General features: G+C 51.0%; 1 protein-coding gene across 1 annotated transcript; it reads right to left on the bottom strand.

Moving 5' to 3' along the window:
• Positions 1-646: 646 nt before the first annotated feature.
• Positions 647-14990, bottom strand: LOC120905659. The gene is made up of 5 exons (XM_040316649.1): positions 14007-14990; positions 6614-6720; positions 4717-4870; positions 3752-4027; positions 647-3668 (listed from the first exon to the last, which is right to left on the bottom strand). Exons 2-5 carry the CDS (start codon positions 6683-6685, stop codon positions 2203-2205), a joined length of 1968 nt encoding a protein of 655 aa, XP_040172583.1. The 5' UTR covers positions 6686-6720; positions 14007-14990; the 3' UTR covers positions 647-2202.
• Positions 14991-19417: the final 4427 nt, after the last annotated feature.

Here is a 19417-nt window from a genome sequence, read left to right as displayed (position 1 = left end):
CGTCTTCCGCTAGCCCGAGAAATTGAAGAGACCGGTAAAATATCGTACGACGGATGTCGTTGTCTAGTTCTGCGCTTCGAATGACACCTTCCAAGCCGATGTTGAAGAGCAGGCAGGAAAGTCCATTACCTTACCTCAAACTCCTGTGGAATATGAACGTTTCCGGCATCAAGTTTGAAACTCTCACCTTGCACTGCACCCCATTCTTAGTGGCCTCTAAGAGCCGGAGCAACATCTCGTGAAAGTGATTCCGCTGTTCCATAGCTTTGATTGTGATGTTCCATTCCGATCTATGGTATCGTAGGCAGCCTCGATGAACAGGTGCGTAGGAATCTGGTGTGGAAAGTGTCGAAACTTCTGAAGCATCTTCTCAAGAGTTAAAATTTGATTTGTGGTGGGTTTGTCTCCAACAAACCCAGCATGGTAACTGCTGATGAAAATTATAGGGGCGCAAGTCTGCAGAACGGGATCTGGGACAGGATCTTATAGGCGGAATCGAGGACTGCGATTGCTCGAAAATTAGAGCATTCCAGCCTGGTGCTCTTTTTGTAGACTGGGTGTAAGTAATCTATGTTTACATCGTCTGGACACCAACTGTAATCATTTCTCTTACCACAAACAAACAAAAAGTCCGAAACGATCCGACATTAAATAGTAGTGTTTTTGTTTATTTGTTCCACCAGTTGATAGTCAGACAGTACACTAAGCCACCGCATGCACGATCAGCGATCGCGTATCGTTCGCTAGGCGCCCGTTTGGCGCGTTTTCGTAATCCGAAATATCAGATCAAAACCGAGGGTTATAAACATTGCACGGAGAAGAGTATCAACTAGCGGAGCAATTCGCAATAAATAAATACCTTTACTACCTTGGGGAGGGCACACGCGCACGTGCCTGCCACTAAACACTAAACGCTAAACAAAAACAAAATACTAAGTTTGAGCATAAGTTCCGCAATGCCTTTGCGCATACTACAATCTACACCACCGTTCTAGAAACGGCTCGTGATACTGTGCTGTCGGTGCGACGGCCACGCGCGCGATCCGCTACAATCGGACCCCGTGGACCGCATACACCGCACGACAAACGCGAAACCCGCGCGAGTCCCTAACGTACACCAAGGTTCGATGTCAGTCTACTTGGCGTTTCTTTGAAAGCGCTTACCTAACAATGGGGAGGGTTACCGTTTGCTTCTTTGTTTGCCTACGCACTTTAGATTAAATAAATAAACTCTAAAACGGATCCTTTTAGTTTAATCTTTGTTAGTGTCACAGGACGACAGGGCGCGTCGGGCGGGCACCGCGTCTCCTGGCACCGGGCTGCTATTGCTGATAGCCGATCGCTCTGCAGAAGCAGCAGCTTTAGCGGAGCAATCGCCGCAGCAGTACTAATCAGCTGATTAAATATAACGATAATCACCGGTAATATATGTATAAATGTATATGCATATGTATAGATCAGTAGTGAACGGGTGACAACACCCGCTCGAGATACTAGAAAACACGCACACCAAAAGTTTAATTTAACTACCAACCCAGGGTCTTAATAACAAAACAAAACACACGTGCTCACACACACACACACACAGACACGCCCAAAAGCTGCCCAAGCTGCCCCCGGGATAGGAGGCGGCAGGCCATTTGGTGTGTGTGCGTGTGTTAGTATGATATACTAAACGCGTTCTTCCACACTATTACCTAACAACCCTATCCCCATTAGATAAATGGTTTGCTCTCGATCTCTCTCTCTCTCTCCCCCTCGTTCTCTCTTTCTATCTCTTTCTCTCTCTCTCTCTCTCTCTCTCTCTCTCTTTCGTTCTCTCTTTCGCTTTCGACTTCTCGAATAGTAAATTATTGATTAATAAATATTGCATTAAACCCGAGAAGATGAAGAATGAAAGAGATGTGTACACGTGGCTGTGTGGATGTGTGTATGAATGTGAGTGTGACAGGTGATGAGGGAGAGGAAAGCTAAGTCGATCGTCCCCACCCTGTTGCGGTGACCACTACGCGTCTTATGCCACGCGCGGCATACAGGATGTACTAAATCCTTACACATACCGTCATTTATACGATCTTACACTGTTTCTTGTGTTTGTGTGTGTGTGTTTTTTTGTGTGTGTGCTGCTGCTAGCATATAGAGAGACTAAGGACTGTGTTGGGTATGTGCATGTGTAGCTGCTTGCTGCACAGGCGACTCCGCTCACTGGCTGCTGGCGTTCAGGTCCATCGGGCGCACAGCGGCCCCACCAACCACCGGGCCGTTGTGTCGCGACCGGAACAGACGCAGCGTCATCCACGTGGCGATCGAGTTCATCGGTGCGTTGTGCGTCTGCGACCGGTTCGCGATCATCTCCTTCTGCAGCTGATATCTGTACAGCAGCGAGCCGGCAATCAGGGCGGAGATGATCGTCGCCGAGATGACGAGGATGAAGAGAATGCTAAACCCGGGCACCGGCATGCAGATGCCGTACACGACCTCCTCCGTAATCTTGCCCTGGAACACGGTGACCGCCTCCTGCTTGCTGTCCGGGTTGAATGCCAGGTCCGCCTCCGAGATGACGTCGTAGATGCCGCTCACGCCGATGTCGGCCGAACGGGCCTGCCGGTCGGTGACGCGCACCGAGCGCCGCTGGCGCAACCGCACGCCCGCCTGGTTGTAGCTTTGGTTCTGCACATCGTCCGCGTCCAGGTTGAGCGCGCGCGGCCCAGCGACGGCCGGCAGCCCCATCCGCTTCTCCGCATCCATCTGGCGCGGCCCGTGCGGGAACTTGTCGTCATCCATCGGCGTGCCCGGACCGGGCATCGGTTTCTGCTGCATCTGGTGCTGCTGCTGTTGCAGCGGCTGCGGCGGATACTTGCCTGGCCCGAGGCCCATGCCGGGCATGCCCGGCATACCGCCGCCAACGACTGGTGGTCCCGGTGGTCCCTGCGATTGCTTCTTCATCATGTCAGCGGACAGTGCGGAATGGTCGCTCAGGAACAGTGACTCGATATCGTCCATCGGTTCCCGGTTGTGGTGATGGTACTGCAGGTAGCTGTCCTTCTTCTTTGCCGGCTGATTCGGCATCGGCTTCTTGTATTGGTTCAGATGCTTCTCCGTGTGGATGATATCGTCGTAGTACACGTCCTGCCCGTTCATGCCCGAGTCTAGGTCTTCCACCGAATCGCCCGCCAGTATGTCGTTGCTGTTCTGGTTCACCAGCGTGTCCTTGCGCTCCAGCAGATCGTGCTGCTTCGCGGCGCTGCCCGGGACGCCCGCCGGACCGGCCCCAACCGGAGCCCCGCTGTGCTGGCAGTGATCCAAACAACCGTGACGGCAAATCTCCACCTTACACTTGATGTGCACGCTCAGCGCATCCGGGAACTTGAACGCGTGGAAGAACGCGTACGTAATGACTGACGCCTTATCGTCCGGGGCACGCGCCTTCAGGAAGCGGGAAATCATCTTCGGTCGCAGCACGCATCCATACTCGTCCGACAGCTTGATCACGTGGCCGGCCCCGTCCGAGGCGACGCACGACTTTACCCGCATGTCGAACTCACCGCGGAAATCGTTGATCGCCACGACGAGCGTCATGGTGGAGCCGAGCGGCACGATACCACTGACCGCCGGTGCCCAAGGGCCCTTACCCTGCTGTATCTCCATCCAGCAGTCCACGTTATCACCTGCAAAAACAGCAAGCGCGGAAAGAGCTCAGATTGGCGAACTACGTAACACTGAGGTGCAGCAATCGGGCGAACAAACATACCTCGGAAGTCTAGCTGAATAACGTCCAGGTCAGCAATCACCATCGGCGGCTTGGAGGCCGTCTTCTCGTAGTCGTTGAACCATTCGCAGCGCAACCGCTTCGCCTCGTCCCACACCTCCAGCAGATCCTTGTCGTACTGGACCACGACCGTGTTCTCGTAGAACTGGCCGTTCAGGTCGGGTTTGGTGCCGCACCGCGAGTACGAGATGCGGAAGGTGAAGAACGTTTTCCCCGTGGACGGAGGCACATAGATGCATCTTGGATCGCTATGCTGACCTGAGGAGGTGTGAAGGAATGTAGAGAATTAGGGTATGCAATCAACGTTATGGGTCCAGCAGGATCATTCGTTTGAATCTTCAACGAAGAGTTCTAAATCGTATCTAGAATTCAACTCATCTGGATGCTTTGTAAAGGTTTCACACACTTTTCTCAGAATCTTCAAAGACGAATACCAAATATTATCTGAAATTCAAATCTCGGTTGTTTGATTGTTTGTCTTATAGAGATTCTGATTCATTCGACTCTCAAATTCAAATCTTGTCTTGGAACTCATGTCTTTGGAAATACGTCTCTAGAAATAAGATTATCAAGAGCTCAGAGTACGACTCTTTTTTATGTGTATGAATTTCAATAATCATGAATCCTAGGATATGATTGACTCTTGTTGGTTAATCTAAATGTATTACATGATTCTACACCTCATCTGATATGGCTAGAACACCTTCTTGTCTCTAGGTGACATGACCTGCGGGCATATGCAAATGAAATTTTCAATTTCTTGAATTCTGGACAATTCATAAATCCTAAAGTATGCAGATATTGGTCAAGATATTATATGTTAAGAAGTTGTATGTATATCTTCGTAGACTCCTTAATAGCCCATCACAATCATGAATCAGAATCGTAATGCTGCATCTAATGCATCCAACACAACCTACAACGCGTGCCAGCAGTGCGTTACTCACCTTTAGAGCTTACGATCCCCTCGAACGGTGCCGAGAATGACAGATGAACGTCCATGTGGTCCTTGCCGCACATTACCTCCAGCGCCGTTATCGAGGGCATACCATCTGGGCGCTCGACCGGCCATATTTCGTTCGTCGGTGCCGCTAATTGGATCTATTGGCGGGATACAAAGAGACAGAAAAGTACACACATTACCGCCGTGGGCCAAAAACTTGTGGGCGACTCGTGGTCGCAACATAGAAAGAAAGCACACAAAACGATAGAAAAGGAAATAGAGAGAAAGAGAGGAAGAGAGTGAGAGCAAGAAGGTGGAGAGAAAATGGAACTGTATCGTCAGCCTGTGCAAGAGTGGTTTCCACTCCACTAAATGTGTGCCAGAAGGAAACTAGTTTTCCCGCTAGAATTAAACCGGACACTCGCGACCAAACCCCTCTCCACGTGCAGTGAGTGACCCGTGTCATCGCTGGAGCTGGGTTTGCAATTTGTTTTGCTGCACCGTGCCCTCGCACTCATCGTCAACCCTTGGACCCGAAACATATTGGAACGCGAACGGGACGTGAATGGAACCCAGCCCGTGTATTGGCAGTTCCTGTTGGCGGCTCGGGGCCACCTCGCCCACCAAACTGGGCGGGCGTCATCGTTGCGAACAAAATTACCGGGTACAGCTTCCTAAAATGTTCGCATCGAACACGGCAACCCAAAACCGTGGGAAGGGTTGGCCCGTCGGTCCCCAAAAAAGTAGGTTGAGCTGCTGTCATTAACAAGTGTGGAGTGGTTTCCTTTCCTGCTCGCATTCTGACGTACCGACGTCGTGCGTAAAGCTATTCGCTACATCCCGCACGGCGGCCAGCGGCTGAGCGTCAACCGTGGCTTCTCTCGCCGCCTTCGGCTAGCGCCTCTCACCAAGCCTCACACACGTTTGTGTGCTAGTGTGCATGTAGGTGTGTGTGTGTGTGTGTGCACATTCCCAAAACCGGACCGGCGGCAGAGAGAGAGAAGGTTCTTCCGAGACTGACCATCCCGACCCATTGCGGGTGAATCTTGCCCGGGAACGGAAACTTTATTGTACCCAGCCCGCCGGTTTTAATTATACTTTCATTTTTCATTGCTAATGGGATTCGATTGCTTCGTTTCCACCGGTATCTCACTTTAGTGCGCCCCTTCTACCCAATCTCGAAGGTGTGTGCATGCTTCTAGATACGTTTTCGATCGTTGCCTCTTATTATTGTTTTTTAATCCCGGACTGTCCCGGCCACGGCTACCGAGCACTCGGTTGTTGTGGGCCGAACTGTGGCCCCTTTCTACAGCCCGTTTGCGCCCTGCCCCTGGCCGGCTGAGGCAGCGAGAAAGGTGAACCGAAAGTGTGGAGACAGCGCTGGCGAATGATCGCTGCGCTGGCGGCAGAGTGCGTGCGAGAACAGGTTGCTCCTATTTTTTTCTGTTGTCTTCTTTTTGGGTTGAAATTGGGCATTGGTAGAAGGGAATGCCCACATATATCATTATCGGGATGTCGGAATTTTAATTTATTTCTTCATTGTACATAACCTGCCCGGGCTATGTTCGGTACACCCGGGGGATCGGATGGTGAAGGATTGAGTTCCTGGGAAAGCGTTCTTCCAAAAAGCTGGCTGGTATTGGGGGAGGTATGTGGCGATGTAGCGAGAGGAGGGGAGAGAGTAGATAAGGAAGCATTAACGAAATGCTATGTAATTTTGATGCAATCTACCTCGAGTGGGAAAATCAAATTAGCATGAGTGCCAACTCATCGAGTGTGTACATTGTGCCAGATTTCGGGGGAATAGCTTATGTCAGAATTCTTGGGGAAAATGGGGTTGTTATATTTTTGGGTGATTTTTGGTTCAACCGCTGACACAGTATGCATTAGCTAGTACTTACCAGGTAGCATAGCGCAATCAGTACAACTCGATGGGCCCACATGTTGCTAGGACCCCTACCCGTGCTCCACATGGTTGGAGCCGTCCGAGAACTGTTGTTGGGTGGAACTGAAATGAAATGTGCAATGAGAGAGAAAGAATTACTACCGAGATGGCTCACTCAACCGAACCGCATTAATTTAATATCTAGAATTGATAGTCCAACAGCTCTTGCAAAGATCGAAACTATGAACCTGCGCCAAACGAACAAAACAAACATTTGAAATTCAACACCTTACGCGCTTGACTGCGCACAGAAAATGGATCCCACTTCAGGGCTTTTATTTCCAGTACTTTTTGGGACAGAGCTACGCGGGATCAACAAGTGGCCGTGAGGTCCACCGCGAAATGATACCTTGGGACGGTCTCATCGACCGCACCAGCTCAATTGCATCTCCCGATCTGTGCTGTGAGTCTCACGATTCCGACAATGACGCTACACTTTCCGGTGGAATTCTGGAGCAAGCCGGGGCTCCGTCACTTTCACCCGAACGCTCGATGACCCAGGCCGGGAGTCCCCGAGAGCTGACGCACGGGCCCCAAGATGAAATGGAGTTGATTTATTTGTTTGTATGGTGATTAGACAGCTATTTTCGCTGCTTCCCATACCCCGGGTTTTTTGTTGTTGTTGTTGTTCTTTTCTCATTCAACCTCTCCATTCATTCATTCACAAAGCCTTGGGCGGCTTGGTGGCGTCGGGCCACGGCCGGGGGTTGTGCTATGGCCGGAGAAAGAAGAGTGTACCGATTCACTTTACAATGTCGACTGACAGATCGGGCTGACACGCTACGTTGTGGCTGTGCGCATTAGCATCTGCACGCCAACCGAGGCGCCGCGTGTACCGTTTAGCGGAGAGCACTTTCGTGTGCTGTTTTGTGTGCTCCGAGCGATTGCTGAGGCACTTTACAAACGAGAACATTCGCTAGTCTAGCACGCTACTGCTGGTGGCTCAGTGGCAAGTGGTTGCCGTTGGTGGAGATGTACGTACTGCAAGATGTAAAGATAACTGATTTCGTTATCCAAACATCAGTAGCTCGTTACAAATAATCAAAGCTACCGTAGCTAGTTCAGCAAACTGCTTTTGAATTGTTTAACATCTAGCACAGTAAGACGACCAGATTTAAAAAATAGTTACCTGTTGCTAATAGTAGAAAGAGATTACTAGCAGCTCTAGCTATCGATTGAAAAGCAACTAGTTATCTTTGGCTTCTCCAACCCATTCCATCCCTACCTACCGGGGCATTGCAGCACAACTCTCTGTTCCGTTGGCTGGAGCAATTATTTCGAAACGGTGCCTCTGCTGCCGAACACTGATTGACCTACTGTCTCTGTGAGGCCGGTCGGCACGCAGCAGTGACAGGTGCTGTTTACGGTTTAAGTGAAATCTTACTGCGCTTTCGGAGCGGAACGGAACTTCTTCCCGAGATGCCGATGAACGAAATGTGTGTGTGTATTCGTCCGGAGATAATGGTTGAAAATGATGGTGCAGTGGTCTCATTATGCACTCATATTGCGTGTTATTTGACATAATTTGAAAGCACACCCCTTGGACCCCTGGAGTGTCATCTGCCCAAAACGAGCACAGGGACTGATTTCGTGCGGTGAGGAGGACGCGATAAATATCTGCTAGAGCTCACACGGCACAGTGGATGCTCCATTTCTTAGACACCGATCTCAGACGTCTTCTTCCGCCGCACGATACAGATTGGCGTCTATCGGAAAGGCTCTGGTGAAAGCTTCTCCAAACCCACTTCCAGCGGGATGGGGTTCCCTTCTTATTTATTGAATAATTAAAATATTATGCTTTTAATTTGACAGCACCGGCAGTGTGTGCCGGCCGCGCAACGAAAGCCATTTCTCACGCTCAGCCCACCGATCCACGGCGAATACGGCGTGATGAATAATTCAAACGAATCAACGCAAAAAGCCTTCATAATTCGGTGCGCGATAAAGCAAACTGACGACGAACCTAACGCCAAACAAACTGTTGCGAGTGTTGAGAACCGAGGCCCCAAAAGCGAGGAGGGATGCGAGGTTTGCCGTTTTTCTTTTACCCTCTGCTTTCAATTTGTGTACATCTTTGCGCCACATCGGCAAATCTGCGGAGCTGGGAGAGCATCGCCATTATCGCCGAGCGTTCGCAGCATCGCACAGATGTGGAATGTGGTATTCGTGCGGCGCGGCTTGACACCCGGGCAGGCGGGAGCGCTTTCACTGCGGAGTTCGCCTTGCCCGAGAGCGCTTGCCCGACATTCCGGTTCGCCTGGGCTGCGGCGCTGAGTTGAAAGCCGTCTTCGGGCCGTGCTGGGCGGGCTCGAAACGGCTTGGGCAGGTGTTTTTGATAGTGGATCCTCAATTCTTGGCTAACGCTAAACGCTTGACACTTGGACGCTCATCCGCTCAATGTCTTCAAAGTTCCTCTGAGGGAAATCTGAGGCTTACCGTACCGTACCCACGACCAAACCCCCGTGGGAACGCGTCTCTGTCTAATGAAAAATGACTCCCAAGCGGTGTGTGTGGTTGATCGAGGAAATTACCATCCATCAAGCGGATGCTAGCGTCTGCCGGGGTGGAAAAACCGCGTGAGATGTTTTGCTGTGTTTTCCCACCTGATGGCGAACTCGCTAGACACACTCACATACGCCGCGGAAAGAAAGCTGGATCGAAGCGAAAAACGTTTAAGACGAGGCACTATCAACCTTCAGGTCCTCCACCTTTTCGATGACGATCGGTACCATTAAACCAAGTTGTACACTTTTTTAGTAGATCGAGCCATATTGCTGGTATGCCCCAGAGTCGTATCCGAAGCGTAGTGCACGAGCCAGCGAGAGCCAGAGAGAGACTGAACGAGAGAGAGAGAGAGAAAGAGAGATACGAAAGCCAAGACGGAACAAAAACGAAACGAGTACACACCGGCTCGGCTGTACGGTGAGCGAAAACAGAAAACAAAAACCTGCACCATGGGAAGAACGAACGCGCCAAGAAAACGAGGGCATTATGAGAAAAAGAAAGTTTCTTTCGCCTCTCCTTTCTTCCGTCGAGGGCAACTGCACCGGCGCTCCGTGTGTTTTTGTGTGTGTGTGTCCCCGCGCGCCAGGTTGGTATCTTGCGCCGCACCTAGCACAGGAATGTGGGCTCAGTGTTGTCAAAACGGCAAGCCCAGCATCCTTTTTCGCGCTGGAAAGCGTGTAGGTCCCAAAATCCTGAAGTTTCGCGTCGCAACTGCAGTCGGTTGCAGTTGGGCAATGGAGGAGCGCTTAATGGATTTTTAATTATTGATCGATCACACCGACACACATGCCTGCACAAAGTATGTACGGGTTTTGATCCAAAATGCCATCTACGGTAAGGTTCCATTTTTTTTTGCTGTTGTTGGTTTGACAGGTGTACCTGTGGATATTTCCCTGGAATGGTTGGACCAACAGGTTATATACGTGTTGAAAAATCCCTGGTCAAGGCATCTCTTGCCGATGGCGGCATTGCAAACCCGCTAGATCCACTAACTGCCCCACGTCCATCATACACCAGCAGCTATCTTGGCGATCTTAATTGTAGCTGCAAGAAACTGGAACTAATTTCAATCCAACTTCGGAAAAGAGAAACTTGGCCGACGAACGGTACCCAACCGGTGTCGTTTATCGCTCAACACTTTCCTCCCTAACAGCCATGGCAGGCGCGCGCGCCATCAACACCGCTGGACCGGCTGGACCGAGCCGTACTGCTTGGATGTGTGCCGCTGGCAGCCGCCTCAAAAGAGCCTTATCTCTAAAAGCGGAACAAACACCGTCCGCGAAACACATCCGGACAATCGCACCTCCAAGTTTGCGCAATCCCAACCTCCAAAAGAAAAGCACAAGGAACGCTAAATACTAGTCGGAAACGTGTTGGGAAGATATTTGAGGGCTAATCGTCACCAGATACTTTGCGCACATTTGGCAGCTGATTTGTGAAGGGATTGCCTTAATAATCCGACAGTGAAGAATGGTGCCGCCATCTGCAAGGGGCAGCGCATCCGACACCTTCCATGGAATGGCCCGGACCGTATCGATGACCGTACACGAGCGCACATTTCTGCCACTTTAGCGATCGCACCATTTAAGGTACGCTAATTGGGTTCGTCGCCTGCTGCTGGACCGCGTGTTGGAGTTTGCTACCGCTCCGCGAAGAGCATTCCAGCTTCACAAGCTCCAAGAAGCGGTACATTTGGGGCGAAGGGGAGGGCTTGGGAAACGAAACCATAAAAAACCGTTTTGAACGGTGCGCGCGGTGAAACCCATCGAGATAAAACGGGGGAGAAAATCCGCTTGTCATTAGATAATGACAACTAATAACGCTTGCGGTTTATCGTTATCTGCGGAGCGTTTTCACTCGGGAAAATTTTCTATTTTCTTGTCGTTTTCGTTTATTATCTTGCACGGTTGCAGCACTCGCGTTCTCTCTTTTTTCTCGGTCGCTTTCTATCTCGTTCGCTGTCACCCTGTGTCGGTATGGGCCGCGTACCGTTGGTTCTGGAGCTCGAACCGGTGAACGGGGAGGAAATAATCGGTGAAAGCATAATTCCGTTTGATTGACTTCAAGCAAAGCCGCGCGGTCGCTCTTCTCACGAAGCCCGGGCGTAGAGCGGGTCGGCGTTAGTAGGCAACGGTCGCAACCTCCTATACCTTCCCGCTTATCACCCTACACTGGGGCGATTTTTCGTGCAAAAACGGTTTCGGGAAGCGCCAGCGCCACGCTTCAGGGTTTAGGGGTTACTTCCTCAGGGAAGTATGGTTACCTTGGCGCAATCGCATTGATTTATATCGGGGCATTAGCGTGGGCATTTGTGGGGAGCGCTTCTTCCCAGGCTTAACTTGGTCGGCCAAAATTTGTCCCATTAGGAAGCGATTGCATGCCCGACAGTATCTCCCGGCTGCTGGGGAGTGGTACGGTGTCTGCACGCGGGTGAAATCACGCCACTTGCAAACAACCAGTACGTAGCAGGGGCAAGATGCCGGACCTTCGAGAGACGACACCAGGCGAGAAAATACCGATGTACCGGTTCGCAGTCTTCACGTCGATTAGAAAATCTATTGCCCGCTGCTTGGGAAAGCTGCAGCACACTGCCTGGGTAGTCGAGTCGGCCCATGGGGAACCGGACTCCGTAGTAGCTCCGCGTAGCCAGTGGAACGAGTGTACAGTACCTCCTTGTCACCACCAATTACCGAATCTCGGCACGGCGGAACTGCCATGAATTAAACATACGATTCTGCGGACACCTCCGGGCGGCTCCAAGCCCCACGGACGCTACCCGGGCTTGGGATATTAACCCCGATATTAGCGATTCATCGACTCGACCGTGTTTTAAGCCTCGGTGCCTGGCGGGTTTTACCTTGCTGCTCCGTATCACCTGCTGACCGATTTCGCTACCGCCCGTTATGGGAAAGGCGAGCGGGCGAGAGTTGGCCGCGAGAGCCAAACCGCGATCTACGGTGTGGTGCCTTTCGGGTGCAGAAAGGAACAGAAGAAGAAGAAAATAACAACACATACACATACACTTGTGGCCGTATGCGAGAGGTGAAAACAGAAAGAGAGAGAGTGTGTGTGTGTGTATATATGCTGCAGGAGAATGAAACTTAGTTTCACCAACCCCATTTTCAAAAGACGCGCGCTCGTACACACATTCGTTCCTCCGATTTTCACCACACCACACTTTCTGTGTGAGAGCGCGGGCCCGCACGCTCAGGTGGCGCGGACGGCGCGGAGGCCTAGCTCATCAAGCGGTTAGCGGAAAATCGAACGGGATGAAAAGGGCTGCCAGAGGTGGTCGTGGGTCGTCCGGCTAATCGGCGCAGATCTTACATACGGGGGTCCAATCACGGCTTTCCAATTCCCAGCCGCGCTCGGGCAACTTAACGGCGTGTGCGCGGCACCATGCAGCCACGTGCTCAATGGCGCGCATGACCCCGTTGCGATTAGCTGCTCACCTTTTGGCAAGGACACATACACACGCATCCGCTGTCTATGGACGGAGCATCCTGTGCCAATAAAACAAAACAAAAAAACCCTCCATGAAGGAAGTAGACAATGTCCCACAAATTCTCCAATTGTTGGAAGCTGGAGCCTCAGAGAACCCGGCCCGAATTAGGCGGAACTGGTGCAGTGGCGACGGGACCGCTTGCTTACTGACACAAATCAGTTCAGCTTTCCTAGAGTCGAAGACGATTCGAATCCAATTTCACACTTCCCTGCTACCGCTGCTGCTGGCCCGCAGGCTCGCATTACCGTTCCGTACCATCGTACCGCCGTATCGTTTTTCCACGCCACATTTTCGCTTCATCTTTCGCACTCGCTCACCTGCCCAGCGTGCAGTGCTGCACTGTTATGCCATCCCTGTATTTGCAGAAAAACAGAAGAGAAGAACCTTCCCCCAAGTCCTCGCCACTCCCTTCCCCGGGCATCCATCCACCACCGGACGCGGCGAAGGTTTTGCAGAAGAAAGCGCGAACAGCGCGCGTACGGAGCAAATAAAAATGGGAGCAGTAGTGCATCTTCCGATGCACCTTGCACCAGCAAAACCACATTCAACATGTTCCGTTGCCGGTTGTGGCACAGACACACGCACGCAGAACCTCTCCGTCTCGGCTTTGCGCGTCTTCGTTCGCCACCGCGTACGGACGATGCGGTCCAACCCATCTTGAGCAGCGGATGAAGACGGCGAACAAACAGCGTGTGGAGGCGCAAATATGGGTAATATCTTTGCCGATCGAGACGAACAGAGCACGCGCGCGCACGCGCACCTTTAATGCACCTTTGGGCATTTGCTTCACCCACCCTTTCTTCCACTCCGCATTGCAGCGCCCAAACTTCAGCATTTTTAGCATTTAGGACACCCGATGCTGCAGACACCGCATTCTTCTGCTGACCGAAAGGAATGTATGCCCACTTCGTCATACGACGACGGTCTTTCTCCTGCACTCCGAGCAGGGTGGGAGGGGGGAAAGTCACCCGCGTGAAAGTGAGCGGAGTGATATCGAATGTCCGCCCGTACCACGTTGCAGCCCAACCAGGCTTTCGATCCGCGCTCGCCAGCCCGCAAAAGGGTTGCCGGGCCGGAACGGTGCGATGATGCGGAAGAGCGAAGCGCGGAAACAAAATCGCACACAAGGGCAAGGGAGGTGCAGTGCATTCCTGCGTGCGTCCAGTAGCGCCCGGGAGTCGGGCGGGCGCAATGCATGGATGGATGCTTATGTGGAACATGGGCAGCCCGAATGAATCATACGCGAAACGGGCGGAAGATGAGTCAGGAAATGAAATCTCTGCCCGAGGTACGCGTTGATGCCGCTCGGTTAGCAGTGAGGTCAGTGAGCAAAACGTACCTGTGGAGAGCTGGCGGCAGAGGTGCACCAGTGACCCTGATGTCCTGCTGTATCACGGAGACTCCCGGTGCGTGTGATATTTGATGATCGGTTGAATGGCGGATTGATTGGACGTTCGGCAACAGCTTGAGAGGGTCGTACACTGCGTCGCGACCGCTTGGGCCGTCCGATGAGGATCAGCTAACAGAGTCGCTGACTTGCTCTGCCTATACTCTGGACACTTGGTGGAATTTTTGAACAACACCGAAACTAAGCACACCCAACAAACCACTCACAGTTCACTGATCATGCGCTCCCGACCTACACCTTCTCCAAGCGGTTGGAGATATTCAAAAAAAAACTAGAGGAACCTCCGCTCTCGTGTCCTCTGACCTGAATTCCCAGCAAACAGTCCAAGTCCCTTTTGCCTAGGCTTGGCTGCTGCAACACTGGAGCGAACCGTTTGGGAAACCGAAGCGTTTGTCGCAACACTGCACCCGACAAACCACGCTGGAAACCTCTCCCCGGGCTTTCCGGGTGTACCTCAGATGACGGCGACGTCCACGTCCCGTTTTCACCAAAAAAAAAAACGAACCAGAAACAACTCAATTCACTCACTCAGTGCCCAGTGGTTGGGCGCTGCCTTGGGGCGCTGGGTACTGTTGCAACGAAACACTGGCTTTTGCCTTCTTTTACGTACGCTGTGCTCTGGAGCTGGAGACCCTCACGCGGACAGGTTCCCGAGGCTTTAACACCAAACAGTTGCCGCTGCTTAAGCGGCACGGCTTAACGGCCGAGTCTAAGACAGGCTGAGGCGAGTAAGGCCGTGAGCGCACGTGCTATCGCGACCAGAGACGATTGGGGAATGTCCAACCGTGCAGCCCAGGGAGCCCGATGTAGCCCGGCCCGCCACAAGAGCCACAGCGTTGCCCGAAGCGCCCAAAACGCTCCGCCAGGCACCGGTGCGCGCCCGCTCAACGGGAAACGCATCGCACGAACCGTCGCCACTCTGCCACTACCTGTGTAACTATCTCTCTCTCTCACACACACACGTAGCGGCTTTCTCTCTCTCTCGCTCTCTTGCGCTCTGCCGGTGTGCACACCGGGACCGGTTTTTCTTTAGCCCCGCAGACGCCATCTCGCTCTCGCGCGGCCTAGCGAAGCAGCCGAAGTCCCCGCAGCGTAGCAGAAGCAGATCAACGATGGTGATAATACAGGAGCGACGAAGGTACCCTCCAACACACACACACACACACACACACACACACACACACACACACACACACACAAACACATACATTCTCAGCCTGTGGCAAGTGGGACGAAACCCGCTGAATCGCTTATGACGAACGCAATGTGCCTGTGGTAATGGTGTGTACGTTAGTTTTGTTGCCTTTCTGTCTTCCTTCTTCGTCTGCCGAACCGAGAACGGTGGCAACGGTGGAGGGGAAGGGTTGAAGAACGCCACACGCAACAGGCCCCATCGGGCGGGCGCGTACCGTAAACACCGTACGCTGGAGGACGCTGGGAACAAGGGACGGCAGAACCGAGCGAGTTTTGGTACCGAGATGATAGCGCTTTCTCCGCGGCCTGGCCGGAGTTGTTGTCCGCAAGACGGGAGGTGCAGATTGTGCTGAAGAAGACTACCCAGTGGTACATCCATCGGGGGACACTTGTCTTCTTGTTTGTATAGTTTAGGTTTGGTGTTGGTTTGTGTCCCCGCATGCCGATCGGCTCAGTTCTTCAGGTCGATAAGATGGAACTGATGCGAATTTCCCTAGGTACTGTGATATGCATAATGGGAGTATTCCTCTGTCCTCCCCCTAGACACTACTGCTAATTGCCGATCGGATGAGGAGCTCGTCACACGTTAGAGTGTCTGGAGCTTGCGCTCCGTGGGGATACTTCAAGAAACAGGTGGTCTTGTGGTCTGTTTCGCTGTCAGACACTTGCTCCACATTACCTGTTGGGGTGTCTAGGGGCGGCTAGGGATGACACCATTGTGCCACATCCCCAGCCAGCCGCACCCCCAGCCATTCTTGACCAGCCATGCAAATTATGGGCAATAAGCAACGAAGATTTCTTGCCCCCCCAAGACAAGGTCTGTATGAAGCGATTGGTTGTTGTTGTTGCGTGGGAACCGCTGCCAGCTCAGGTTTACCGTAATCGACGATCCGTGGTGTTTGTTGTTTGCGATACCTTTCCCCCAACAAACAGTTCTTCGCGCCCTGTGCGACACTACAGTCTGACAGTTGTCACCTATCCTAATTGGGTCAAGTCGCGCTTCCTTTCTAGGGCCTCCCGTCCCACCGGAACCGTCTCATTAAGGATTGGTGCATTTGTTTGCGCGTTACCATCCAAAGGGAGAGCCGCTCCTCATCCTGCCAGAATGCAGCCGAAACCCCATGGTCCCGGCTGGGACAGTTGCTGGCCCTGGACTACCTTGGCGGGACTACTGGTTCATCAACATTCTATCGTCCAGCCCTGCGCAGGCGGACGAGGCACACCGACACCCCGTTATAGCCCGCCCGGTTGCGGACTGAAAAAAACCTGCCCCCACGACCTGGTCCAACTGCGCCATCTGCACATGTGCAGATGGCTCTTTCGCCCGTTAATAACTGTGTCGCGCGGGCTACGTCAACAGGCTGGCTGGCTGCGCATCCGAAATGCGTGGCCAGACAAGGCTAGCACATGGTCAGCACACACGCGTAGATGCACACCAGATCCAACCTTCCGGAACTGGCCCGTTGCCGGGCAGACACACCGGGCAGTTGCGTTTTTGATCGTTATGTTACGCACGAGAAGCGGCCATAGATAACGGTGAACGTGTCTTACGATTGGCCACGAGCTGGCCGCCTGGAAGAACACACACACACTAGGGGTAAGCGAGTGGCCGGCTCGCGATGCAATGTGGCTCGTTACAGGATGGGTGATTCTGTTTGCAACGATCTTTCTGTATGAAAGCAATTGAATTATTTAGAGACAGAGCGTACGTTGAGTGGACCAAGGGTATCGGGGGCCCAAATTGGGAGGGCAATTGTTTATGATTTACTTTTAAAATAACTTCTACAATCATTTTAGTTCAATTAGCACTGCATACAGGAAGCTCATTTTAAATGAAAAAACTATAGCTCTAAAACATATCTTGTGCAATGTAATCGATTAATTCTGATACAAGATAAGCCGCACCACTTATTTCGTCTTGCAGGGTTTCATCTTGGTCATCTTTCATCAATAATTAATAGCTGTTTTCAATTATTCTTTTCAGGTCTTCCGCTGATTTGACGTTAAAAAGACGTCTAAAAAGAGCCATAGGCTATGGTTTATTTCAGTCTGAAAATGTATAAACAATCGGATCCTCGATTCTTTCTCAAATCTGGAGGTTGAGTTTTTCCTTGGAAAGAAGATTTCATTTATCATAAAAGTTTACATATAGATTCGATATGGTGTTTTTAATGACTCTCTTTCATTCTTTTTTTCTAGTAGCAATTATTCTTGTGCACAAAAACCACTGTCGGTCTGGGACATATGACATGGCTATCAGTTGCTTGTGGATTTCTCATACGAACCTCCCTTACCAGATACTGTGAAAACCCCTGTAAATGATCATTATGTCCTTTTAGGACCGCTTCTCATTAACAAAAAAAGAACTTGGTTGTATTGAAATTAACCGACCAAATTAGGCTTAGGATTAGTTTATTGAACTTGACAACTTGAAAGGCATTACTATAAAGAGCAATCAAAATGATAACAAAAGAAAAGAAAATGATATGTAAGCAAGAAATAACTCACTGTGAGATTAGAGATTCAGTAGATGATTAACTTTTACGAGTGGGCCAACAAGGGTACTATCTTAGATAATCTTGAAGAAATAGTGATTCATTGCTATGCAATCTACTTAGCAGGCATAGCTTTCACAATTCGCCACTTGAACCGACGTATGCTATCCAACATCGGAGCTATCGTCTTGGTCTGTTTAATCAATGCCCGTAGTAACTACGAGCTAGATAGAAACGCCAGCGATACAAACCACCTCCGTTGCAAATCCGCAGCAGCTAAGCCCATCAGGGGTTGGAGCGCGCACCCGTTGCCCCGTTCCGGAATGTGCCATCTGCGCTGTGACTGTTTTGATTTACTGCCCATTTATAGATAACAGTACCACATCTCGCCACTCCCGATGCTGCCGCTGGGGTCCTTCGCTGGAGCCTGTGCACTTCTTGCCATTTCCAAATGGCAATTGTCGCACGGACGTGGGTACGTTCCGTTCGAAACAGCAGCTACCGCTGGCGAAACGCAGCTCACACACCGAGCGAAAATTGCCCACGGGTGTTGGCATGTCTGGCGTTAAAATAGAATGAGTCGTCAAGATTGGGCCAACAAAACAAACACAGAACCATAGAGTTGCGCGGTGTTTGCTTGTTTTCGCGTTGGGCCACCCCACTCGAAGGTACGTTCGCGGTGTAAGTGACCTCCAACCGTAGTTCTTCCCTATTCCCTCCCTCTCCCCGTTTGGGGAGGTAGTGTTTTCGTTTTCGAGGTTATGTGATGTTGCATTCTTTGCTGTTCTTTCGGTGATTTCTATGTTTCTTTATTTATCTGAAACTCGCAAAGTGTCGCATTTTGGCTAACCCGCTGTTTGCTGATTACGCGAGCATGGGGTGTGGAGGATCCTAAGGGCTTTTACTGAAAATGTTAGACAAACATAGTTTAACACCCTTACTCATATGTATATGTCACACAAATGTAATTTTGAAATGTTAAAGTTCCTCATACGACTGTATTTAGGAACGAAGCTAAGCCCCAGACCTAAGTGCGAGTCGAAAAAGTCAATCTTCAGACTATACATTGCTTTTAAAGGCCCTATTACATTAAAGGAATACTTTCGCAAACTGCCTAAATCTTCGTAAAAGCGAAACGCCGTGACTGGAGTGGGTCGTGTGTATTAGATTTTCTGTAAAAAATAAAAAAAAACATTTTGTGTCATTTGAAATGGTGTTTGAACCCTTAACAAAGCCTAGCGATTTATGCATTACTATGAAGAGCTACGAGCTACGAAACTTATTGGTCAATCTTCAGACATTCCAACAACAAAAAAGTTAACATAAAACCATCATTTAACATCATGCACAACGCCCACATCTTGGGCTACAGATTTTCGACACACGATGATGTCCCTGGAACGCATTATTCGCGTAAATCTGCGAAATACTGTATTTTGAGTACAATGAGCAGATGTATCTTCTAGTAGTAGTAGTTCAGGAATAAGAACTATCCCCGAAGAGCGAATGAACTGCATCTGAGAATTGGAATTCGCACAGCGCGTGTCCATAATGCCCCGCACTCCCTGTACGCGCAACAGACTCTTGGACGCAACTCTCACACAGCGCGAAATGTGCATCTCACCAGAGCATGCAGGGCCAACTCTCGTAGGT

Source organism: Anopheles arabiensis, chromosome X (assembly GCF_016920715.1).
Source record: "Anopheles arabiensis isolate DONGOLA chromosome X, AaraD3, whole genome shotgun sequence".
NCBI lineage: Eukaryota > Metazoa > Arthropoda > Insecta > Diptera > Culicidae > Anopheles > Anopheles arabiensis.
Note: the sequence above shows the minus strand (reverse complement) of the source record. Positions and strands in the feature narration are given on the sequence as shown.